The following is a 27,741-nucleotide window of genomic DNA, read 5'->3' as shown; positions in this document are numbered from 1 at the left end:
TAGGATACAATAACCGCGAAATGTTACGAGGCTAATTGCACAGACAATTGTACTTGTTTATTATATCTACAGTAACATTTTTAAATTTTGTTTGCACCGTAATACGACGTGAAACATATTTGCAAAGTTTGAAAGAAAATCGAAAATATACATAGAAACTAGACCACACTATCGCGCAGTGGTTACAGAAGTATCTGAAAAGACAGAATCTTTTATATGACACGACACAACATAGAATGCTTCGAGTTACTCCGACTTTGAAAATCCATACATGTTTCACATTCGTGAATACGCATATATATGGAATTCTATCTTCTTCTTGCTCCTCGTAATATTGGATAAATTTGAACCGGATTAATTATTTCGCCTGTTATATTCTTTCACGAAACACCAAGCACGAGCCAGTACCGTTCTAAAGAATAATTGATGACGTTTTAAGTTCTTAGTTTTCTGGCCAAATTAGACTTTTCGCGAGGAAGCGTTCGATAGGAGATATACTTCATGGCGGGTCGATTCAGAAATATCCGATCAATTTTTCATGAATGCTTCACAAAGGTATCCTGAAATTTCCTTCATTGGTAAATGGCAAACTTATTTCACATGTATTTCAATCAAGTTTTGTTTTTTTTTTTTTTTTTTTTTTTTTGAAAGCAGATAGTAATACGGTCTGAAACGATCGAACCGTTCGGAATATCTTGAATCTCGTACAAAGCTGGGATTCAAAAGGAACTTTTTTTACGTGTAACTTCACTAACCTCGATATAGTTCAGAGAACACAGGAAAGACTTCGAGTTGAATCGAATTTCTCCAAAGAGAGGGGTATTTGCAATCAAGTACATAATGCTCCTCCTCTTGCGCGACAAGAGGTGGGGTAGCAGTGTTTTAAATTCGCGAGCTCTCCTCGAAAAGCGATTCTTTCACGATCGATCAGCCACGTGACCGGCTAATGGCGCGATAGAGCAAAAGAAGAGAAGAGGGACCACGGAAATGGAGTGTGTCAGTCCAAGCTAAAGTGCCTAAAAGGACAGAATTCCACTTCACTTGGCGGCCATCTATCAGATTTTCGTTTTAATAGGTGGGTTCCAGCTCTCCTCGCGAACAACTCTCGATAGGTGAGCTCTCTCGAACGAAATTGACTCGAATATTTCTCCTCTGGTCGCTTATTAAGCTGACAGAATACAGCCCGTAAACGGATTACGATGTCGTTTTTAGCGATGCTTTAAGGGATTAGCACGCGGAATCGGTTTAAAGACTGGCACGGGCGAAAGTCGACCGTTGCCAACGTAAATTCGTAAAATTAGATCGAACGAATTCGTAAGCCGCTTCCGTACAGCAGTAACATTCCGTTCGTGCTCTGAATTGCACCGAGTCCTTCACAGGCTAGCTGGCTCGTTCAAAAAGTAACTGTAAATCATGAAACGCCCTATAGATTACCGCCTAGTCCGCGAGTTCCATGTACCGCGAAACCGAACTAGTTATCGCTTTATGTACCGAGAATACTGAACAACCACGATCGATATTATCGAGATTTCCCGAACGAGAGAGACGAACGACAAAGCAGGAAATACGTTCTCCGAATGATGCCCGTGTAACGACTAGTGTAACTTGTTGAACGTGCGAGCTTAACGCGATACGTGAACTCGCGTTGTTACCTTCGACCAACGATATCAGAGAAATTTCAATATTTGGGAAAGACGGATAGAGAATGCCGGTGCTTGGATAGTCGCGAACACATAAACAGACCAGCGACAAACCTCGAATCCCTAGCTCGAAACCAGCCGCTACCACGGTTCGTTTATCAATCTCGTTTCTGCAGAATTTCGATCGATTGAATTCCATCAGCTAAATAGATTCCCCTTTCGAAAGAATTCTTCGAATATTTCGAAAGTTAGATTCTATTTCAATCGCGAGAATTCTATATTCCTCTCTCTCTCTCACACACACACATACACTCTCTCTCTCTCTCTCTCTCTCTCTCTCTCTCTCTCGTAATGGAGAAAAGGGAAGAAAATACACCTACAGAGTCGCAAAGCTCGCAGTAACTAACGTTGGAAACAGATTCGTCGAAATGTTGTCGCTGTTAATCCCGAAAAAGTAAGGTGGATATTTCGTTAAAAACCGTGTCCCTACGTATACAGTGTGATTCTACTTGCAGCCAGTTTATCTCGCGTTGCCCCAAAAAGATACGGAATTCCACGTTATATATAATGACTTACGCTTCTTTGTAAAATTACTGGCATTAAGAGTTATGAAGCCTGGTTTTATTAACTTGGTTTTCGGTGAATATCCCGGTGGTACATTCATAAAAAGTTTCTAATAAACGTTCGAATACTTTGGTGAGCCACATAGATAGTAAAAACCATGTAGCCATGTAGCAATGTAGATAGTAAATATTATAAAGCTTGGTAGAATACTTTTTACAGTGAAATATATAAAATTATTTTATAAAGTTCGATAGAACTTTATATACTTAAAGAAGTATACAGTTATTTCATAAGATTTGATCAAATCTATATATTTCATTGCAGTGTATAAATATTTCGACTTATTCCATTTCACCTTTAATCGATCCAAGAGAGAATAAAAATGGTGGAAACGTAATGGAAGTAAAGGTACGCCGGCTATAATTTAAGAAAAGAATCTGGCGAGAACTTTTCCTCTAGAAAATAGAATGTCATGCATATCTCGGTTTATTCTACTGCGGAGGCATCCGCGTCGTGTCGTGCGTAGACTGAAAAATGACGGGCCGCAGCTTGAAATAACGCGTGTTCCCAGAGCGCCGAGGAGAGTTTCAAAGAAGGAATAATTTTATTGCCGACTGTGATCGCAGAATTCTAATGAACTTTTAATCGACTTCTTCCCTAAGGGACCTGCGTAATCGTTTCTTTTATCTGCCATTCGAAGGAGAAAGGCAGAGAAGTGTTTGAGCGTTTAGAATGATAATTCGAATTCAATTGAATCGACTTTATCGTATCACGGGTTCTAACTTTAATCACGAACCGTGCCTCCACGTAGATACTTTTGTGCCTCACGCATCGATGACCAATTAATTCTGCTTTAATCGTTATTTGCCTACCCTCTTTGATTCGGGCTCTGGTTCTAAGCAACGATCCCTTTCTCCCTTCTAAATTAAAGGGATCATCGATACGACACGGGGGATTAATTGTCCACGAGCAAGCTACCCAGACTGCTAATTGCCAGATAATGACGCAACGAACCTCTGCGGTTCATTGAAAAATCCTGACAGAGCTCGAGTGGCTTTTCAGATCGCAATACCATATCCGACATTTCTCTCGTAATGAAATCTTAATTAGGGGACGGTCGCCAGTCGTAAAGGGATTATAGCGTGACGCACAGATAACGAATGCTGACCTAAATTAAATCACGCGCTCGATTAATTAGTCTTCTTCGGGGTAAAGAAAATCTTCTTCCTCCGAAAGGTTGATAAATCGAATCTTAAAGAGTCTTTAACTTGAGATCAGGGGATTTCTTGTCACTACGCTGCGTTAGAACTCAAATCTGAAAAGTAATTGCGTGGAAAACAGCAAGATTGACATTCTTTGATTGGAAATTACGCGGTAGAGTGGAATTATTTGGTCAAGAAAGATATTTCAATCGAGTTAAGCTAACTGATTGGTTATGAATAATTCTTTTAACGATGTACATTTGGAGATAGACTTTAGAACTCGTTATTAGTGGCGCGATAAACGGTGAAGTATATCGTGTACTTACGTCGACAGTCTTTTACGAAAGTACAGCTTCTAGTCATCAAGGGGGAAATTTGTTCGACTAATTTTAATATTGTCAGTTGTAATTATCATAATTCGATAACCTGTGTACATTACTTTAGTCTTAACAGTTATTTGATTGTCTGTTTCGTTAGTTCTTGTATAACAACATCTCAAACATTCCCTTGAAGCAAATAATTCCAGCACAAATCGTTTTCCAGTTTTTAATATCTTTTCTTGCTGAAATTAAAGTACATGGTATGCCTTTAATCTCGGCAGTGTCTCGCAATATATGATAAGTTTGATTATTCCAAGCAAGTTTAGAAGATTGAATTTTAAGACGTTGTAGAGGCTTAAGAAATTCAAATAACCCTTCCTTACTGCGCTTGGCTTAGAAAGACTCGTTTCTGCGAGTGATTTCAAGGGTTGCGACACGTTGCAACACGTCCACTTTCGTCAACAAATCGATTTTTTCGCGCTCACTAGAGAAATTCACCGACCTGCTTCCAAGAAACTACCGCAAGAAAAGAAAAATTCTAGCCGAGTGTTCGCCCAGAATTTGCAAGCAGAATCACGTTTTTCCAGTGTGTAGTGACCAAACGAATACAAATCGACACTGGCAGGTGATCAAAGTCGTGGCGAATAACCTGTTCCCATCTTCCGATATTGAGTTTTACTTTTGTAGACCGTAATATTAGACGGTTCTAGACTCGTAGTGTAGATTTCCAAGTAACGAAAAACGATTGAAATCGAAAATATGTCTGAATAATGCCACTCTTTGTAGCGGAACACGTTCGCGTACAGTTCAAGCGCTCTTTAGCGGCAATTTAGAACGTAGGAATCCTAGTGTCTGTAGAGTAGAATTTGACTTGATGAAACGTAGACGACTATGAGTATCCGAGCCGGTATCTTCGAGAGGGAGCGTGAATTACGGTGGGAGAAAGGGGATTTCCGGGGCTGAAAGAAGATTTATCGACCGGATCTCGATCACATAAGGAAAGGACATCTGTAATTGGACGACAAACACGAAAACCGTGTACCAAGGATCGAGCCAGTGTTATTTCAAACCGGTGTAATTTCAAAGGTTCGCATACTGTGGCAGAAACTAAATTTAGTCCTTCAGGGTGTTGAGTAAAATAATTAAGAGCTTTGGACTAATGAATTTTAATATGCTAAATATAAACCAGACAATAGAATAATAATTATCTTACTTTACGTTCATTATAATAAATTTTGGTAGTAAAGAAATAATAATTAGCAATGTTTAATCTCCAAAGTGATGCAAAAAATGTAATGAAAGTTTTCCTTGGAAATTCCTTAATGAATAAGACTACGATATCCGTAAAATAATAAGTCTTTGTATTGTCGAATTTCTTTCTCAATTTCCTTACGTGAATTTTCCTTCCGAATCATTGTCACTCGTGTCACCGCCAAAAGGGACGAAACGTGTGTATTCATTCGTAATTCCTCCGCCTCCGCTGAAACAGCTGTACTCGAATTCCTCTCGATTTTAAAAATACGCGTACGTCGATATAAGCGAGTTTATGCAGAACCACGAGCATTGTATATTCGTTGCATACGTACATATTTGCAAGGCCGCGTGTATGCATCTTAAAATGTTGGGAAAAATTACTTGGTCGATTTATTTTTCCACGCGGCTTCACTTCAATCATACTCGCGAGCTGCACGAATCGCTGAATCGATGTGATACACGACGATCGGATCGTTTCATCCAACGGAATTTATTCTTCGCTTACGTTCGGTTTATTCGCCGCACTACATATTATTTGCACGTAGATTGTTCGATAACGCGAAAAGGAAGATTTGAATTTCATCAGAATTCTCAGACGTCTTCTTTTCCAAAGCGAAATCAAATTTTTATGCATAAGATGACGGAAGTATTCGGTTACTTGTAGACATCTTCTATGAATGTATTATATGTTCTATACAAAATATTTTGAAATTTATTGGCATTGTAAAGAGATACGACCGCTATTATCGAGGAGCACGCGAGAATTTTCATTTCTTGATTTCGAACAACTCGTCTAATTCGCAAATACAAGTTTCCTGAAAATAGGTAGAAAACCTATAAAGCGTGTATCTTCTTTTCCTTCGTAAACATAAGAGCAAATTTTTAATTCAACGTACGAGCACGCGATTCTTGAAGAGTCCAGGCTGAACGCGAATGCAGCTTTCTGAATAATTAAAAGGATGGGAGGGTTTCCTTGAAAGTCGTTGCGCTTTAAGGTAGTTTTACTTTCAGGTCAACAACTCGTCGCGACACGTGTCTCGGTCCGCTAAGCGCGCAGGTGTATTAACAAGTTTTTCGTGGACAGCTTCTCAGAGACTCGATTTTCCAGACAGATATTTCTACGAAGCGAGATTTCACCGTGTCCGCAAACAGGGCAATTTTCATTCACTAGATTCGTTAATTACACAGATGCCAGACAACGCAAACTGCCACGCGTCGCTCGCGAAAGTTAATACCGACTCATCCCCCAAGATCTGCAAACGCGAGAACGACGTTGCGTTATTGGATCAACGTCACAGTTAACAAACATTGACTAAACATTCACGAAGAAAGGATCCACCGTATTTTCACCAAAAAAAAAAAAAAAAAAAAAAAAAAAAGAAACACCGACTTACTTTTAAATAAGGATCGTCCTAAGCAAGCAATATAAAGCTATATAAGACGCTATATAAAAATCTATATAAAAAAAGTTAAAAAACACGATTCGTTGAAAGCTGCATAATCCCTGCTACGATACTTAGAAGAAGAAAGGAGAGTCCTGCTTTTAAGTAGTATTTGCCACGATTCCGCCAAGTTTTTCATTAAAAGTTAATTGCGAAAGGGACAGTCGTTCCAGACGTAGCCCGTAAAAACGGTCGACCTTCAATTTTGCAGAAGTTAGGAACCACCGAAAGATTGGAAGGTTTTAAAGTCGTTTCGAAGAAACGAGGAGATCGCGGTCACTCCCGCGCGTCATTTAACCTACGATTTCAAAAGACCTATCTAAAGTTTCGCCGGTACTCGCGCGCAGAAACTTTACAACACCGAATTCATTGTGATCGGAGGCAACAGTCGAACAATCGAACTGCCGGAACCATAGCAAACGGCGTTCGTAACGAGTACCTCGTGGACCTGGAAAGCGGAAAAAAGCAGCCACGACTCGATTGACGAAAAACTCGATGAATTCGACGACCTGAACCGGTGTCACGACCACCTGGACGCATTCACCGCGACGAACCTGCTGTTCCTAGGATCCATTGTGCTCACAGCCAATATCAGCGACATTGAAAGGCTACGCCGCCTCCTGGGGTACTGCTTTTCGATGACGATCGAACGATTGACATTAGGCAAATGGTGTTAGCACCCGTGAGACGTATTTCGTGCGTTCTCGTGTGGAAAAGTCGACTCGAGTGTGTAACTGTGGCGCGCTCGATACAACGTCCCGTTGAAACGTGACTCTCCACGCAATCAATTTGCAAGCCGAAGTACGTGGCTAAGGTGTCAATAGAGCCGATAGCTAACGCGGAAAGCGGCCTCGAGGTCTTCCCCGATAAAAGAAAGTTTTCGCGACGACTGTGAATTCTTGGTTTTATTTCGAGCCGTTACTTCCTTGAAATTTATCGGAGTTCGTTAACAGAGACGAGTGATACTTCGCGATCCGAATCGAAGTTTCCGAAGACAATAACAAATCGGGTTTCCCAGGCGCAAGCGGTGCCCTAGAAAGGTATAGAAACCTACCGGAGTATAATTTCCAATACTACATCGATTGGTCCGATTACACAGTAACAGCTTGAAGACATCGTTTCTGAACTGGAACAACGAACACGAGCTTCTGACACCGTCCATCAAGCGGATTATCCGTTAGAAAGATCGACGTTAATGGTCTTCAAGACTCGAAACAGCAGCGAGAGAGATTTCCAAATTTATCTGATCTTTGAGTTGGAACAACGAACAGGCTTCTGGCACTGTCGATCGGACGGATTATCGATCACGAATTACCTACGTTAAAAGTTTCAAAGATTTCAAGTGACATCCAAAGGAGCTTCCAAATTTGTCTTTTCCTTAAAAAAGAATTTTCTAACGATACTAAACGATACTGTTCGACCCAAGAATTTCAAAAAAATCTCCGCCACTATAACAAATACTAATTTTGACACCCGGTTTGTTGGTACTCATCAATCATCACCATAAACTGGAGCATCAAGGAAGCCCTCTACTTCATCGGCCAACTGGGCCAAAGCGCGGAAACGCCGAAGCAGAGGAGCCCGGACGAAGAGCCCAAAAAGCAGCAGAGGAGTGCCCTGCGGAACCTGGTTCGTAGATTGAGCATTAGCAGCGGAATCGGACGATACGCGATTGGTTCGTTCGGTCAGGGTGGGGCAACCGGGCCCAGCGGTGGCGGGCCCGTGGAGAGGTTCGCCGGTGCTGAGGGTACGGAGGCCGTAAACGGTTGCCCGGGTGGTTCGCAGCCGGCGGCGGGGCCTGGAGTAAGCGGCACGGTGTCCGCATCGGCCGCGAGGGACGGTCGCGGTGTCCTAAGTCGGCGGTCGAGTCGCGAGCAAAGCCCCGCGAGGTCATCGGAGGGCCAGGATGCGCCCACCCACGGGGGCGGGGGTGGTGGCGGTGCCGGGAGCGCATCCGGTGCTGGCGCAACCGGTCCCGGACAGGATTGGCGAAGGCTAGTGGGCAGCATCAGGCGCAAAGTGCGCCGGAAGACCGGTCAGGGCAGCGCCAGCATCTCCGAGGCCGCGCTGCACGAAACCAACCGCAACCAGGATGACTTTCTCAAGGCCACCATGAGAATCTTTCTGGTGGTGTCGCCACCGATGGGACGAGTTCAGGTATCGTAACCATCGACCTTCTGACCAATTGGATTTTGCGAGTGTGTGAGGAGGGAAAGTTTTCTTTAGAGAGTTGAATGGAGTTGCAGGAATTTTTAGTTTGATGCATTTGTATCAAGGAAAGGGAGATGTTTGGGTTGGGCAATTATGTATTTGGAATAGGGGACGTCTCATTGAAGTTGACGAGCTTAAAATAAATGTATGCCGAGATCAACGTACTGATTAATTTTTCTCGACACGAATGACAAAGATCGGCCCCTATTCTGAATAATTATACGGAATTATTAAGGAATTATAAGGAAACACGAGGTACAAGGTTTCTTGAGTTTGGAATGGTACATTCGAAACATTCTTAACAAGTCCACTGTCCTGTGAGTCATTTGTTTATCCTTGCTTATACCTGTGTAATTGAATTACAAAATTGACAAGAAGCCAAGAAGAATTGACTGCGGAGAGGTTCACGTTTAAAAGTCCTTAATTTCTTTTCTCCGCTTAATGAAAAATACCGGCACATCGTACAAGCAATAGAGAAAGGTGGATTTCACTGAGCATTTTATCCCTGCGCGCGACGTACAAATGGTGATCGCTTAAAGCTCCCGGACAGTGAACGTGTTAAAACGACACTTCTCTTCAGAGTTGCTACAGTCACGAAGAATAGCCCTAAATCCTACTCTTTCCCTTTCTCTCTCTCTCTCTCTCTCTCTCTCTCTCTCTGTATTTTTGCGCGATATTGAACGTAGTTGGCGTACTTTCAGCGCCATCACGAGTCACGTCGCCAGCGGCGGTGCTCAGATAAAGTCGAAACGCGGAATTTAATAATACCGCTGGATATTAATTCGTTACGCCGCCGGTTATTAGCAGATAAAGCGTTACCAGCTGGCACGCGCGTTCCGACCCGAAATAGACGGTATGAAAGCTAAGGATTCTCGAAACTTTCCGCGGCAGTGATCCAACTGACGACCTAGTTTCGCTCGAGTCGCACGGAAGTCTGCCCACTTCCACCTGATTAGTGGCAGAGATAATTGCCTTGAGAAATCGTGATCGAAATGGGACTGTTTTTCGATCGAGCCCGCGACTCGAACAGCCATAAACTCATCGACCGCCTCGTTAATCGTTCAAATCCATTATCAGAACCGTAATCGAGTTCCTCCCGTTTCCTTATACAACGTGCAAGCACGAAGATCCGGCATGAGTAGCAATAGAACAAAGATTACAGTGTGTGCCATTACAGCTTTCGGATCGTAGTGCTTGAAAAAGCCATTTGAAAGTTACACGAAAATGGCTGATAAGAACTGGTTATAAAAGAGCAAACAGTCTGAAGATATTAGCTTCAATTTGTTCTACCGCGTAGCACGTTGATTTTGTAGAGTTGGTACGCAGCTTTTGGTTATACGTGTGACATCGATCTGAACGTAAAAGGCAAAATGCGCTACAAGAATATACCTATATTAAATAGACGATAAGTAGAGTTTTGTTGATTTTCCATTATTCGTGTCGTTTTATATTGAAATAGAGGAATTTCAAGATGGCATCGGAGAAAAACTGACGAAAGAACTTATCAGGTTACAAATTTACATGAATATCCGCAGACTAGAAAGGAAGATCGGATCCTCAGTGAACGCGTTAATCGTATCAGACTAGAAAATCAGCAGCACGCGGATAACAACACTGTTGCTTACGGTATAACCTATCCCAGGGATAAAGCATCCAGTAAGATCGATGGTACGTAGAACCAGGTGCTCCTCGCTGTTCATTTCAAGAATATCGAAAGGAATATTTTACCACGGCGTTAACATAAACAAAACAGTCTCCATACATTTCTTACAACTATGTTGTAGAGTGTTACGAAACAATTTGATGTATCGTATCATCATCACGATGCTACTCGTGGCATGTATAAAGTAGTGTCGCGAAACAATTTCAAGCAGCCGCAACTATGTATGTCGAAATTTCAAAGCTCTTCGACTCGTTCTTCAACGTTACAACGATATCTTAATGCTTCACGCGACACTTCGAAACTTACTGAAGTAATTTTCCAACCTTTTTTTTTTTTTGGTGAAATTTATTCACAGTTTTTAAAATTTATAACCTAAGTTCTTTGCCTTTAAGAAGTTCCCTTGCCAGCGTCGTTTCTCATCGAAATCGCTTTCCACCATTCCACGAGACACTTCACGGACTCGTAGCTGAATAGTAAAGTACATCGATCGTTATCCAAACGATTTACGAGTTTCTAGCTGAGAAAAGCGATTATCCACATAACGAACAATTAAAACGTTATCGAGGTGTTTAGTTGAGAGGCGTGTAATTAAGTAAACAGGATCGGTATCGAGCAGGTGGTACACCGTAGATTGACGATCTGAAAACCGTTTACCCATTACTCGAATTGATCGACCTGTCGATTAGAATATCCGTGTCAGAACTACCGAGCAACAAAGATTATTCTTATCCACGTTTATTATTTTCATCCCTTTAAAGAATCCCCTTTTGCCCAGAGAATTCACGAAAACGAATAAAAGTTCCAAGAATGAACGTTATTTGTCTTCGAATACATCACACGTTGTGTCCGGGTAATAAGTGCGTCATCAATCATTCCGATTCTGAATTTATTTCGGGAAATGATCACTTCAACGTCATGGAAAATTGTAGGTATCTATCGCGTTAAGTCTCAAGAGGGGACGTTGTCGTCCCCTCTTGAGATTTTACTTCTTGTTTGTTGTTTTTCACTTTTGTTTCTTCTTTCTAAGTTCAGTTTTACAGGTAGTAAATCACATATGAAAGTATTCGAACATTTGTACATACCTTTTATGAACATATTATATGCGTTTGTATTTGTATTATTTGTTGCACGTATTCAAATACCTTCGTGAGTCAGTGTATTATAATTAAATCGTGTTACAGCAAAGTGTTGTTCGAATAACTTGCCCGACAAATATTTAAACGGACTTCTGAGTATGTACGTACAATTATTAATAAGCAAAGTGACTCGTCAATGGTACAATTCCCTTGGTCCAAATCCATACAGCCGTTATCGATCCCAAGTGAAAAATGAACGAGACAGGTGATATGAGCTGCGGTCCTTCGCTGAATACGACGATGATCGTTTATCGGCTTGTACAAAGTTGCAAAGTGAAGGTGTAAACTAAAATTTTTAACTATGATTTATCGCGTTTCGAGCGGAAACCGAAGATGGTCTATACGAGTACATTAAAAACACACCGATCTATAAGTCACTGTCAAACGTTATCGGGTTCTTTGCACACACCGTTGAATTTTTTATAAGCTCTATACAGGAAACTTTGACTTTATTCAATTCCAACAGACGCATTAAAAATCCATCCGTAGAAGTAAGCTCCCTCTTGAGAAAAGGGCAAATCGCACAATCCCTGCTATTGACGCATACGTCGCCTTCTCATAATTATTTAAATCTTACTCGATAAACCACCCTCTGGTAATAACTAGAGACAACTGCCTTTTCGTTTCTTGTTCGTTCTAATAAAAAGATTTAGAAATATAAAGAAAATTACAATGCTATTAGATGTTTCACTTTGGCAACATGTTCAGAATTTTCATTTCGAAGTTTCGTAAAATCTATCGACAGAAATATCCGATTTACGTACCGTCGGACGCAACGTTGACTCGTTTCACTTGGGATTATCTTCATCGTGTATCGAAATTACTGTCGGTTGGCTAGCATAATCGTCTCGATTGCATCGCTGAGCATGTACCAAAACGTTGCGTCAGCCGTGAAATTCTCGAACGAGTATTCGCGTATTGCCCCATTCGCAATAAACCATCCACCACCGACAAACAGTTGAAAGAATTATTACCCCTGGCCCGGCACTTAACGTTCCTAATGCGCCAATGAAATTCCAAATTACATAACCGATGGAGCTGCTCTTTGTGGCATAAAGAAAATTTATGGAGTCGTCTCTGCGATTATGACCGGCCGTTTTATGCGCTCCAGAAGAAGCCTCCGCTCAAGCCAGCTCCCTCACCCCGCGTCGAAACACTTTATAGCCAAGCACCAGCTGCTCCGGATGTACGCTGAACTTGGCTAATTCCTATTATCATTGGCTCCCTCGGTTTCCATGATTCCCGAGGATCGACCATAAGCGAACCTATAGTTTGCGTAGTACACAAGTACATATTGGTCGTTGGTTTCCCTCGCACTCGAGATTGCCATGTTCTCTGTATTGATTCCGCCGTCGACGTGGTTCCTTTTATTTCAATTCCCGTCCTTTATCCCGAGCTTTTGTGAACTTTTATAGTAATCAAAATACCGTCAACGGTATAGCTAGAGCTACCTACCTCTTTGTCGCGAGCAAATACGTATTTGTTGGACGTTGTTATTTAATTACGGTTTAATATTGTCTTTAATCCGAATCCGATTTCGATATGTAAAATGACGTTCATAGCGTTCACGGCCGCTTGGTTTTAAACAATCGAGCGTCCGATTTCATTCAGTGAAAGCACGTTTCAACCGTACGGAAGGAGTTCTGAAAATTCGCGCGGGCGATGATTCTGCAATACGGGACAGGAAACGTGGGTGATGTCGTGACACCACGGGGATGAGTAATTTTCGGTTGGATGCGTTCGAGAACATGATACCGGGAATCGACTATAGTTAGAATTCCTGGACGTATATCTGTGTTTACAAGAAACGAGGCTGCAATGCAAATATCCAACTAAACTAATTTCACCCTAAGCGAAACTTATCCCTTCTGCGAAATTATTTCTCTTTTCTCGCCACGGATTTCTAACGCGACCAACGACGCGGACATGAGATTTATTAACACCGAAGTCACTTCGATCCAGCTTTAATTAAAGACCAAGTACGTCTTGGTAAAATAATTAATCTCTTAATTACCATAACTGCATGTTCTGCCTTGACGTTTCTACGCGTAAGCTACATGGCCATTAGAGTTTATGTCTCGCTATATTCAATCCATTTCTAAAATATATTTCCAGGACAACGTGTGTTTTTTGATAAATTACCAATTATCTCTTCTTACCAATGGTCATTCGAATAAATCCGAATTCTAGGATTTATCAAATGAGTCGTATCATATTTTCTTCAATTATCTGTTATTATATGAGTCATGGATAGAGATGTGTATTATAAAGGAAATTCTTCTATTAGGAAAACAGTCTTTGGTATGAAATAAGAAAAATAAGATTATCTTTGACTTCAGGATCAAATCTATCGAGAGAGTCAATGACAAATAATAGTGTACACACGGTAATTATACTAGATTAACAGATATGATATCAAACGAAATTGACCACTTTTGGAATTCTTAACGTATTCCCCTTTCCTCTTTTTCTTTGAGCAACCACACCACGCCATTTATATGCACTGAAAAGCGCCCTTTGTCTCTTTCACTTTCACCGTGCTATTTTCCGAGCGACTATGCCCGGTTCCTTTCCTATCTTACAGCCGCTTAAAATTACGGTACTATATAATCATTAATTCTATCATCTACAACAGACCTCAAACAGGTTCATCGATATATTAAAATACAAACTATAACTGCAAAAGTATCTGATAGTTCTGACATCTCAGAATTCTCCTCGGGTATAATTTTATCAAAACACTCCAGTTTCTGATATTTTAACTCTACGAAACTCTATCGTAAACGATATTACTAACGAAATACATCGCTCAGTCAACTCTCGCAATGAAAACAAGGAGGCAGAAGAGAAGAGGGAAATCCCGAAATAAACTTAAACAAGACTATCTTCGAAATAACGAGTTTGGTAAGCGATCCACTTCGATAACCACGGATTCCTCGAGTGGACAGTAGCAAAGGGTCGTGGAAAGTCGGTTCGATAAACAGTGACCACAGGAAACAGATTGAAATTCCGACAGAGTCGCGCTTATGAATCATTCATACCGTTGGGCGATCGTGGCTCGCGTAGGCGTCGGTATTTATCCCTGAAATCGATCAGAGAGAAAATCGACGATGCCGAGGTTGAAAAGGATCAAAAGGATTTCAATAGCGGCAGCAAGGAGGATCCGAACTCGCTCATTTCGGTTATGAAGTCTCCGAAAGAACGATGCCAGGGATAATCTTTGGCTGGGTTCCAACCATCTTGAGCATCGACGAAAGCACTGCCAGCTTCTCCCGTCGTGGCTTCCAGACTGCCTCTCCATCGGTGTCAAACCTTATCGGCCGTGCCAGCGTACTTTTCTACGCCCCTGAGGAAATACTTCACTACTGTCGAAAGATATCAGATACGTGTACCTAACGGCCATACGTTTCAGATTTAGTATGGGAAATGGATACGAACGTGTTATCATAGAAATGATTCTTGCACGTTGAACGATATTCGAATTCATAGGATTTCATACCGATTCGATGATCTGAAATCAGTTAAAACTTTAGATGAATATTTTGAAATTTCAAATTATGCGTCGCATAATACGTTTCAAAGATTCGAAGTGAAGATACGAAGGTTAACTTCATTTTTCCGACAAAGATATCCATTAAGAAATGGATTCTCTTTGATTCTCCATATAAAAATATCAAAGTATTTGTATCTCGAAAACGTTAATATAAAGGATCCTTTGACTTCGTGCTCCTACAGTTTAGCGTATATCTTCCGATATCTTAATGCTCTCTTTGATTCCGTATAAAGGAAAAAAGAGGAATATCAAAGTACCCATACCCTTGTGTGTCTCAAAAACATTAATTTAGAAGATCCTTTGATTCGAAGTTTAAAAAAATTCAACATACGGAAGACAAGAACAGACGCAAAGTAGTACTCGAGTATAATTTTATTTTTTCGCGTGTACATTGAAATTTTCGAAATTCAGAGTGATTGCACAGTAAGTCTTTGAGCGAAAGGACAAAAATCCGAAGTACGGGTACAAAGAACGAAAATGTGCGTCAAAGTATTTATTGATCAACGCTGAAAACACTGCAAATGAAAGAGGAACAACAAGAACCGACTGATTAAGCGAAATTCGACTGTTCCGCCAAGCGGCGGCTTCCTACTTTAAATGCATTCAGGTTACTAGCACTATACGTCCTACTACTACGAAGGCAACGTATAACTGAATTTTCAATTAGAGTGTACGTGAACGGCAATGAAAATGATCCTATAAAACATGAGCCGATCGTACGAAACCGAAGAGAACCGAAGGTATCGAAACTATAGGCTGGTTCTTTGAAATTTCATGATCTCGTCGCTCAGTATCTCTGCGGTTCGCCTTTTAATAACTCGAAGACAATATAGGCGAGCCACGATGTATCGATAATCCAATTCCCAATGTCCACATAGATTGTGCTCGCGTATAAGGTAGCGACGAAATATCGGCACGATTTAGGGAGGTCATTATCGGCGTATACAGCGTTTTAATGCGATTTCACCGTAGCCTGCGCGACAACCTCGCGAACGAATTCGTAGCGCGGCGGCCGTCATTGATTAAATCGCCGTGAAATAATTCGCCGTTGTTCCTCATGATATCAAATCGAAACGGCGTGTCCTGTTTCGGTTTCGAGGAAGCGATTCTACTCCGCCATCGGCCGTGTAATTGTCCCGAGTCTCGTGGGTAGCCATTCTCCGAAAGACAATGCGGGAACGTGCGGGGATTCGCTGGGATTAATCGATTAATTACTCTACAACCTCCTACAGCTGATCTCAATATAAAATAGAGTTGGTTGCGACTTCCTGCTATTTCCTGCCATTTATTTTAGATTTCATTCTGTACGCACAGTGGTTCGAAGAGCTTATTGCCTATTTACTATGGAATTTACAATGGAATATATTTATTTATTTATTATAGAAAATTATCTCACGTATATATCGCATTTGTAAAGTTTCATTTTTAAGTTAAGATACTCGCAACACAGTCTCGATCTTTTTGCTATAAGGAAGCTTATTTTTCAATCCTTTGTTTTATATATAAATATTATACAAATATAAATGTAATATAAATATGTGTGTGTGTGTGTGTGTGTGTAGGTGGGTTATTACAGCCATCCAACAAGACAGTCCCGTAAATTCATTTAGACAATTGCACGTAATTACCGCTATTAATTAAACAGCGAGCGTTGCCTGGGATTGCGCGTTAATTAATGTTCTACACGGTGTTTTGTTGCAGGTGCGCAACTTTGATATCGTAACATACGACATAACTATTTAATTCATTCTGCGCTTATGTAAAATTGATATCACGATCCTACCCTTCAACTCTTTGTAACGGAATTTCGGAAGGAATCAAATGCCAAAAAGATCACGCGCAAGGAATTTTCACTGCAATTTCGTGGCTATCGATAATTTTGTGGAACAATCGTTTGCAAATTCGCGGTATGGGGAAATCGGACACCTGACCACAAACTGCGCTTTGCAGCTGTCTCTCTCGAGCGATCTTTTATTTTTAACTCCGCCATTCGGCGAAGGTTTGCGTTTCTATTGGCGTCGATCGACGTACTCGTTAAATCTCGCTTTAATGCCACTCTCGTATTCGAAATTTTCAACGGGACCCGAGTTTCATAATCGAATCGTGTTGAGCTTCCCGATGCGAGAAGTATCGGAATCGAATAATTTTGAAATCATAGTCGAATATCACTGCTGGAAAGAAACTTTGCTAACTCCCCATGGCATTGAAAGTTGAAAAAGGCCGATCTCTTATATAGCCGCGCTCTCGGCTACTTGAAATGGCCATCGAGGTATTTAAGAACGAAAGAAAACTTTGTTATTCGAGAAGAAAAGTTGCCTGGAACATTCTTCGCATGAAAAACTTAGATCGATGTTAGCCGCCTGCGGGAAATCAATTAACACGAGATCCAATAAACTTTCTCAAGATCCTCCAATATATATCCTATAAAGCTGTACATCCCTCCTCTTTTTACCTTTCCTTTTCTTTTATAGCATAAATAAGTATACACCTAAATTCGTGATAGAAAAAAAAAAACGTCGAAAACTCAATGTGTGGGGAGATTCTATCACAGACAAGTTTGGAAACTCGATTTTCTCAGAAACGAGGCCTCCGCCGTAGTTTCATTATCCCCGACTCTCTACTTATTTTAAGTGATAGAATCTGCCATAGAGTTTCTGACTTTGCTCGTACCGCGAATTCAGGATCACGGGGTATTTTAATCGTCGGCAGCTATAATGTTAAATAGCTGTAGCTGGAAGTCGTTAAACGATAAGAGCGTAGCCTCTATGAATATTTACTGTCGGTCGGTTCTATATCAGGCTCGCGATCTACTCACTTCTTCCAGCGATTCGTCGGTCTCTCGGGAAATATTTAGCGACGAAAGTTTCAAATTCCTGGCGGAGTCGATAATTCTTAAACGGCAGGCAGTGTTGGCCGGTTACAAGGTGTTACAAGGCAGTCTTGAGTCGTGGCCAAGTATCATTAATCAAAGGCGTCAGCTACTTCGTTATTTGCCGGAACTTGAGCCAGGAAGGTGTCGATGAAAGCCACCTAACTCGATCATCGATCGGCTCAATTCAACGAATCGAAGAAAAAATCTGTTCTTCCGAAAGGCATCGGCGTGTCACCATGGGATGAAACAGTAGATCTGAAATATAAAATCTTAGCTTCGGGAAATCATATTCATATTCATATTCAGAATTTCAGAGAAATATCGGTTTGCTCGTGATTAATTGTCGAGCGAAATCAAGTTTATGTATCGTTTCGCGCAACTTTCTGCTCGATTTGTTATGACACGAGGAGGTGGATGCCGGAAATAGGAAGGGGAATGAGAATAAATTCGGTCAAGGGTGGCCTTATTGCCTATGCCGTAGAAGAGGACAAGCACAGGGAAGGTCTCTCCGAGGAAACATCGATATGAATCGTTTTTGCGAAACAACCGAGTCGCTCGAGGGGAAAGCTCAATGTATTGAGCAAGCGTTCCTCGACGGATCGAACAGGTACGTCGGTTTGAACGTTTGACGTGTAGCTTTCATTGGAGAAAGTTCGACAGATTTCAGCAACGAGAACAATTAGAAATGGTCGACTACGAGCTTGTTTATTTAACGAGACGACCTCTGCCAGTCGATGCTGTTCGGAAAAATTTTTGTGTCCTTGAAGTACGTACAAATCCTTGAAGTACGTACACTCGAGAATTTAAAAACTGCCACGATGAATCAGATTTCTGAATATTTTTATGAACATCGTATAGTATCTCACGAAAGCGTTCGAACGTGAGATCTTCGAAAATCTCAAGAGGATTATCAACGTTTTGCTTTAAGTTCGAAAGCAAAAGAACTGGCATTATTTACCTCCGAGGATATTTCCAATACTATCTTCAAAGAATATTTCAGAGAATTATATCGTTGTTTGAAAACGTATCGTAGAAATCTAGAAGTATCCATTTTAATATATTCGATAGGCGCATATCAATTTGAAGCATCGTTTTAAATACAGCATATAGCGCGAAAACGATTTGTACAAGCAGCTCATCAATTATTGTGAAATGCATCATAGAAATTTAGAGATATCCATTCAAAGACAATCAATATGTATATCTGAATTTGGAGTATCGTTTTAAAAACAACAATCTGCAAAGCAATCTGTATAAGCACTTTTGCGTGGATATCGACTTGCAAACGAGATACTTCTGCAGAGCTTCGAAATATGAACATTTATGCAGCACTGTTCGTTATCGACGTTGTCCGAGCGACGATTGTTTCTTTTTTTTTTTTTTTTTTTGCGACAGCGTAGTCGCTTATAACGGAGGGCTTTTGGGAGGAATAATTAAGTCACATTCACAGCTGGACTTTCCCGTTTCTCCCTCAACGAACCGGCTATCCTGTCGAGAAGTTACTAGGCCGTGAAACTTTCGACTCTTCCGTTGAAACGACGAGCTCGTAAATTTGAAACTTTTCCAGGGGTAACCTTCGTGCTCGATACTTTACTTTCCTTCCCTTCGTTTTATGGCGATCACGATTATTGAATGTTTAATGTAAGCACGACGGAAAAGGTTTAACTCCCCGTAAACCTTCGTTACCTGTCATGTTCAATATGTTTCTCGTTTATGAAAGTGCTCCAGGCACTTTTTAATACTTGTTTTTAATAATGCTGAGAAAACAATCTTTTTTTAACACTTACTTAATACTTTATTATTAATACTTGTTTTTAACGGTTCTTAGAGAACAACGTACGGATATTGGCTTCCAGATGGGTTTTTATCAGTTAAATATAAAGTATTAATAAAGTATCAATAAAAGTATTAATTAATATTTAACAATAAGATGCAGATGAAATAGAAGAATCCTTAAAACTCTCGTTTATCGAGTTTCCAATGGCCCACTCAAAGTTGTAATTGATCAACTGCATAAATCTATATATATTGCAAAAAAGTGACTAATTCATTACATTCACGACGTAGGCATGCTGTAAGAAAAGATTTTTGGAAATACGTATCCTAAAGGGACAAAGGGGTAACCTTTTTTTTATGTGATATCCATATTCGACTAGTTGTTGAATTTAAGAACGTAAAATTCGGCGAACAATCTCCTCATTAAAAATAAACAAACACGTGTTGGAGCGTTTTTCCAAGTTCAACCCTTACGGGGGTGGAAAAAAGTTACGCTGTTTTTCTCAAAGGACGATCGTATCTCTTTGACCATTAAAGCTGGAGATTTGAAATCAGGCAAACAAACTCCTCATTAAAAATAGACAGGCACGTGTTTAAACGTCTTCCAACATTCAACTCCTAAAGGGTGTTCAAACAGTGGGTGATAGACATAAATTCAAATACTGTGCGGGCGAAACCGCGAGCGAGCGGCTAGTTAAGAAGTAAAGAAGAACTAGTTGAACGCTAGAATTTTTTAAGAGTACTCTTGGAGCTTTGGATTATTTGCGTTGAACGAATAAATTCATGGAATCAAATCGTTTCTTGAGAGGTTCGTTAATAATCATGAAATTTAGAAAAATCAGGGCTGATCACTTTGGCTGCTGAAATACACTTGGCTCTTGATCTCCCGATGATTCATAGAAAAGTATCTCACTTTTTATTACACCGCACTCTCAAAGACGTCGCTATCACATATCGGTTATACACGTTAATGTTTCAACTGACAGAGATAGAGAGAGAGAGAGAGAGAGGCTGTAAACCTACAAAATAAAATAGATGTTTCTTTGGAGCAGTAAAACCACGGAAGAGCAAATACGTAGAATATAAAATATAGGATCCAAAGGAACTGCAAACGATAATATCCCGGAGCGTCCTGGATTCCTTCAATGGCCACGTTCCATTGTCCCAGAAAGAGAAGAGGGTGGACTTTTCGATTTCCTCCCTCGTTCTAGTCGGTTATAGCATCCGGTCGAAAGCGACTGGCCAGGCAAGCCACTATTTGCGTAGACATAGTCAAGATTGATTCGTCATCTGGAGGGTTTCTCGACTCTTTCGATCGTAGCTTCGGTGGCGATCGAATATCGCAAACGACGCGTAGAAGGGGAGGAAGAAAAAGTACAAGGGGGATGTAGCGCCATTGTCGTCCTAGTCATCTTCTTTTCTTCAGGCTTAGGATGTTTAACCAGATTACGCTATATTGACGTATCCTTCAGCGCCAATCTTGGCCGATTCAAGGGCGCGGAAGATAAACGAGGGGCGGTTATGGAACGTGGGGAACGATGAAAAATATTCTTTTCCACCCCATCGTGTGTCCACGGTCAATTGCGGTTCAACCTTGTATTAACTAATCCCTTCACGTAGCACTCGCAATTATCGAGATGTAATTTCGACAATGTAAAGCGTCTTCGTTTATCTCAGAGTCTTCGATTGAGCGATAAAAGCACGACCGGGTAATGTCCGATTCTCTCCGGTTTGTGAAAAAGCGAATTGTCTGGTTTGATAATGTAGTAAGATGGGATTGTTTCAAGTTCCGACCTTTTAAGGTTTAATCTTGAAGTTGCAACAGAATAATTATACTCGTTGTATGTTATGAATAGACAAAAGTGTAAAATTGCACAGAACGAACGTAATATGAAATATATATAAAGTGTGCAAAGTATAGTGATTTCTACAGTAAGGATATATTGGTAGTAAAAGAATTTTTTACCGGGACTCTATTTGTTTAATTATATTCTGAAAATTACGAATATGCATAAAATCCCACGGCACAGTTACGAAACATCATTTGCCTAATATAATAACAAAGGAGTGAAAAAATATTGTTAATAGCGAAAACGAGGAAATGATTGAAATGGCATGAAAAATATAATGGACTCTTTATGATAATAAACTCGGAATATTGTTTCGCGAAAAGTAGCGGTAAATTGACTGGCATCGCTATAATTCTCAGCCCTCTGATATTTGCATATACATCATTATTCTGATAGCTTGGAATAATCAGAGAAATTCGAACGCAGATTAAAATTAAAAAATCTCTCTTACTGACAGACGTTCGATATTTTATCGACGGGATATTTCTACTGTAAATAATGAGTTTGTTTAAATTAATTAATTAGTCGATATATTAACATGAAAATATAAGCATATATTAATAAACTGCGATTATTATTTCCCTATTTATCAATCATTATTCAAATTATTAGGCGGTTCGGAAAATTCATGTCGTTTCTGGCAATCAATTGTGCTGCTTCATATTTCATGCAAGAGGGTTGCGTATATTGAATATTTGTCGCATAATGAAATACAAAATTGAAATAAATTAGTTGTAAAGTATAATAAATAAGCAGAAACAGCCAGAAATTTTCAATATAGAAGACATTGTTTTTTGCTAAAACAATGTTACGTTAAGAGTATTGTATTTTAATTGGATTTTTATTCTATCGCACCTAATGCTATCATCCAAATCCCGTTTAGTTCGATTTCCACAAAATTTTCTGATACCACAAAACTGAATATGCTAGAATTATAACGTACTGAATTTTAAAATTGCTTTTCCGTGAAAAATAAAAAAATGTGATAATTCTTCTGCATCTTCGTACGATCAAAATGATATATCTCGAGTTTACACGTTGCAATTTTGTTTCACATACAACAGCAATTAACACACTCCATAGTACTTAGAAATATTAATAATCGAAATATTAATAATCGAAATGCCGAGATTACCGTACGACATAAAGTTGCCGGATCTCGATAGCAGCTGTCAGGAGATTAGGATTTAATCAAATTGTTGGCTCGGTGTGCCTCTTTAAGCTCTGTAATATTCCTGTCTAGTGCCTTGTAGAACCATTCGGGACCCTGTAATTGTATCTTCATACCCTCTTCCAAAAATAATCAGCAGGAAAATCACTGGGAACATGATGCTAAGACCAACGCGAAGTAACTTGGAATTCTTGAAACGTTCGAAGCGTGATATGTAGACTACGGATTTTTATGCATTTATTTAAAAATGTACAGATGTACGGGGAGCTCGTAATACGCAAAAGTATATAAAATATCTAGAGCATACTTTTTACAATATCGAATAAATAAGACAGTCTTCTTCTTAAGTTCCATCTTTTTAATTATATTCGTAAAAATACCAATTTGCATAAAATATACGCCGTCTGATAACAAGTAGAATTGTAAGAAAAGTCGAAGAAAGTTACGGAAGCCCCGTATTTTCCGTGAAAGTTAATGAAAATTCTGGCCTCTCTCCGCAAAATTGGCACGACCGGAGAGGTAAGAAACTTGGAAGTCTGGCTGCTCTGCGCGACACGAGAAGCCGCATTGTGCTTTCCCGGCATTGTCTGTGGATGCAGCGTCGGCGGAGTGGTTGTTTGCAGGTCAGCGAGTGATAGAAGTCTTGCAGAAGGAAGAGCAGCACGATAAAATACCACGTGACTACTTAATGTCAACCGTTATCGTTAAAACAGCAAAACGTTAATGACGCGAGACTGCCCTTCAATTCCGCGTGGCCCGTTTTCCTTTTGTCCTGTGTTGTTTTTTCTTGCTAAGTGACACGAGAAGAAACAAAGAAACCAAGCGACGTGTTTTCCGATAAACACGACGTACAAGCGAAACAACGATCGACATCGAAATAGTTAAACGAATAAAAACTGCGCTGACGAGAATGAAGACAGTAAAATTTAATTGACAAGAACAGTAGTAACCATTATGGCGAATTTATAAACTCGTTACACGTTATTGGTTATAGTGCCCCGGTGGTTGGATCTGGCTAGTCACCACGCCGCTCCATAAGTGGTATAAATCAACATGCGATTACGTAGTAAGAAAGGACTATTAGCTGTTTACTCGTTACGACAGTGGTAGGAGAGGTAGGAGAAGAACGTTTACACTCGAAGGACTTTAAGCTTCAGAGTACTCCTCTACCACCGCAAACTTGGCCGTAATTAAATGACATGGTTGTACTGTGGATACACCGCCACCATCAGTTTACTAGTAATACGTTTTACCAATAATCTGTCGAATGAATAGTTATCGATTGAAATCGATTATACGGATAAAGGCTTAAATTTCATGCCACAAAGTACTGTATTGCCGGCACAATTTTAACTGTAATTAACAGTAGAAATTCTCAGAACGATACAAATCACCGATATAATTTCACGTGGAAACTTTGCAGGCTTAAAATGATACAATTTTGAGATTTAATTATAGAGATAAAACCTCGTTTTCCTTCTTGCATGGTATATTTTTTCCTACATATCTCTCACTTTAATTTCTTTGCACACCGCGTGTCATAATTTATGAAACCATTCTACGATTTTCAATTCTTATACAGGTACATTGTTGCAAGATAACGAGGAAGAAATCTGATTACACGTTGGTAAAATCAAACAGTTGAAAATCAAACAAAATCAAACAAAAACATGAGAAAAATGTTCATATCATATTTCCTTCCTTTGATCTTCAATCGTGTGATGCGGTGTATAGATATACTATCATTCTGGCTAATAATCTCCCATTAAATGTGTAATCATCGATCGACATCGATTTCATCAACGAAAGAACGAGACTAGGGACGTAACGAGCGAAGAAAAAGAAAATAAAGAGATAGAGAGGAGGAGATTCTTTCGTTTTATGATCAACGAGAAAGCCCGTTAGACACACTTCGTTATCGTTTTCCCTGTCGTTGGACAGCGTATAGAGCGATTCATAAAGTAAACTTCTCGCAGACGAAACGACAGAAGCGTTAATGACACTCGAGTCACAGGGGAATTTACTTCATTGCGGGTCATTAGCTAGAGAGCTGGTTCGTTGCGCGTCGTTTCGCCAAATTCTTGTCGCCGTAAAGTTTCCATTATTGTCTGTTTATCGGTGCCATTCCCGCTGTTGATGTTCTCGCTATCCGCTTCGCATAGCCCGATGAATATCATCAGCACCTTGCGCCATAGTCTCGGTTTCCTTTTAATGCATACAACAGCGCCTATACAGATTTCGCTGTTGGGACGGGCGGCTCACTTATCGCTACGATCTGACAACGCACGTGCTTATTCTATTTGCACGACACGCGCACGTATCCAATCTCGTGACCCACGTCTCTCTACGGAAGCTTAGAACCCTAATCCATATTAGCTGTGACAGTCCACTCGGATGAACCATCGAGCCAAGTGGCGACACACTATGACCCAACGGTATAATCCATATTCGACTATCCAAATTCGCTAAACGGACCCTGGTTTCCTTTCCTCGTATAATGTCGTGTAATAGAAATTTCTTATATTTTCACTGGTCACGCGCGGTATAAATATGCGTTATATCACTGGACCAGAATAGACTGAAATATACGGTGTTGCGTGGAAATTTGGCTGCGCTTGACACTGTGTTGTGTGCGTGAAACCTTCAAAGCAGCCTACATAGGCTGAAACATTGCGATGCATGTATCAACTCCGACGGTTAGTTGCAACGTATGTAGATTGATGGCGGTTTATATCAGTGTCTCATGGTTGTCTCGTCATTTTGATTCGCTAGCGATGGAAGGTGAAGTATCACGGTTCTAAGTAAATTGTTTTGAAAAATTGGGAGTCGTAAAAGTTTTCAGAACTGTTCGATTTATTAGAATCCCTTGACTCGTTAGTATTTAAGTTAATTATTTATTTATCGTCTACGGTAAATTCCTGCGATATTATTATAGAAACACGTGTAGCTTTATGTTCCCGGAATGGCCGTTTGTTTTTGTTTTTTTTTTTTCAGCCTAGAAATAGAGAACATCAGACGCTTGTGCAACATAAATTAAGCCCTTCTCGGTACGTCGTTATTCAGAGAGATCAATTATTCCGTGACCGTGACACACATAACGAGCATCCTCCAAAAAATAAAGTACACCGATCTAAAGGATATACAGCGATCTAAAAGATATACACCAATTTGAAACAATTCTAGTTTGTAAAATTTGCCTCGCATCGACAAATTTGAACATTATTCTTCCATTATACGTATCGCTTTGCCGATCCAATACCAAAATCTGCCATTATTCCACATTAATTCGATAACGTGACCCACGTACTAATTCCAACGATGATTTCTTCGTATCGATCCTGTGACTCGTGTTACCACGTAATAGCATAGTAATCTACGGTGATCTGTGATGACTTAGTATCGTGATTCACGTCGGCTCACGATAGCTTAGTGTTGCGACTCACGCTAGATAGAACTCGCTGCCTACGTGCCTATCCTTATATCGTTCTATATTATCGATCAACTTTCCGCTTTAACTTTTGCGTTCACGCTCTACATGCGGAAACCGTTAACGGGGAAAAGTTAGTCTCGAAGCTTTGGATCGTTTAAACGAGTATCGTGATGCGGTGAACGAGCGTCTTCGACGGCGTAAACGAGGTTAACACTGCTACGCGATTAAGGATGGCTTCCGCGAGCCTTTGTTTCCGTAATCACGGGTAATTAATGCACGATGCGCGTGCGATGAATTATTCGCTGTGTTTCACGCCATGGTACAACGCCACGATAGACTTTAATCCGGCTTAGGCGAGGCACCACGAAAAAATGCGTGTCGGCTTAATAGCATTGCGAATTTACATGAATTTACTTCTGTGTATGCTACCTTCTGAAAGTATCCCGACAATCGTTTCTGCTCGATCAAATGTATTTTAATTGCAAAATTACGGATAAATCGAACTATGATCGTTTCATTCTACGTGATCAGCATAGCTATGCATAAAATTATATTCTGAACAATGAAATTGATTTTGTAATATCAGTAGACAGTGATAAAGTTTGTAAATACGAAACCTTATCGGATCATCTATTTCGTTAGGTGACGAGCTCTTGGTCTTTGGATCTTCTTTATTTTTTACTCGTAAGCTACGTTCAGAAGGTACTTTCAAACTAATGGGAAAACTTTCGACGATAATGGAAGGGATGATTTTTAAACGGTAAACGTATACACTACGGCAAATAGTAAAATCGAAAACATGTATAATATAGTGAATAGTAAAATCGAATATTTATGGACGATAAGGTACGTGCAACGGATGTGTAACGAGCCTTGAAAGTATCATGCAAACGGATGTAGTGTTCAATTCACGATTCAGTAACGCTTCGGACGGAATGAAATACAACGTGACCGCGATAGTTTCGTCTGCGAGTTGTCGAAAGTTAATCCTGGCATAAAATCATCAAAAAGCCATTATCGCGAAATAATCGCGCGATAAATGAAATTATCAAGGGAGATTACGTGAATTCGCAGTGAAATTTAGGGAAGACCAAGCATTAAAACGGGGAGAATTTCACTGAGTTTTCGTAATTTAATTAGCGCCGATGACCCCGATAAAAGTCCGAACTGGCCTGGTTGCTGTCGGCCAACGGTTCTACGCCGGCAAACAATGCTTTTCATTCATCGACATCGAGGAAATGTCAATTTAGCAGCTGGCCCCGTTGCCACCACCTAATCGTTCACTATACAATCAATCAATTAAGCCCATATTCGAATATATTCGTACGGCGCCTGGCCAGAAAATCTTGCATTAAATCGTTGGCTAACAGTCGATAGAAGTCTCGAGATTTAATCGCGGCGACCGCTCATTACGTGTTCATCGTTGTGTGAAAATTGGTCCCATGCCACGGCATAACTCGAAAAACGAGCAATCAACAATATGATTCCGAAATTTATAAATTTCAATCTCACCCCAAAAATTTCATTATAACGAGTTTCGCGAATATTATAAATTTTCGATGAAATGAAACGAGAAGTTTGCAAAATTGCGATTGTATGCTGATAAAGGCGGAGGGACGCCTCCCACGAGATCGCGAGGGAAAACGTTCGATGATCA

The 27,741-nt window shown here is 40.3% G+C and overlaps 1 protein-coding gene across 19 annotated transcripts in view; it reads left to right on the top strand.

Moving 5' to 3' along the window:
- The window catches only part of LOC138187723 (pleckstrin homology domain-containing family G member 5), an 83,405-nt gene that overhangs the window by 27,256 nt on the left and 28,408 nt on the right, over window positions 1-27,741 (top strand). Inside the window, exon 2 of one of the 19 annotated variants that reach the window (XM_069128834.1) lies at window positions 6,169-8,579. The exons of the other annotated variants lie outside the window; for them this stretch is intronic. Within the exon in view, the coding sequence (XP_068984935.1) occupies window positions 8,535-8,579 (45 nt within the window). The 5' untranslated portion in view covers window positions 6,169-8,534. The remainder of the gene's footprint in view (window positions 1-6,168; window positions 8,580-27,741) is intronic. 19 annotated transcript variants of the gene reach the window in all.

This window comes from Bombus flavifrons, chromosome 15 (assembly GCF_040668555.2).
Source record: "Bombus flavifrons isolate JBK064 chromosome 15, iyBomFlav1_principal, whole genome shotgun sequence".
Lineage (NCBI taxonomy): Eukaryota > Metazoa > Arthropoda > Insecta > Hymenoptera > Apidae > Bombus > Bombus flavifrons.
The sequence above is the reverse complement of the archived record's forward strand: the minus strand, read 5'-3'. Positions and strand labels throughout refer to the sequence as shown.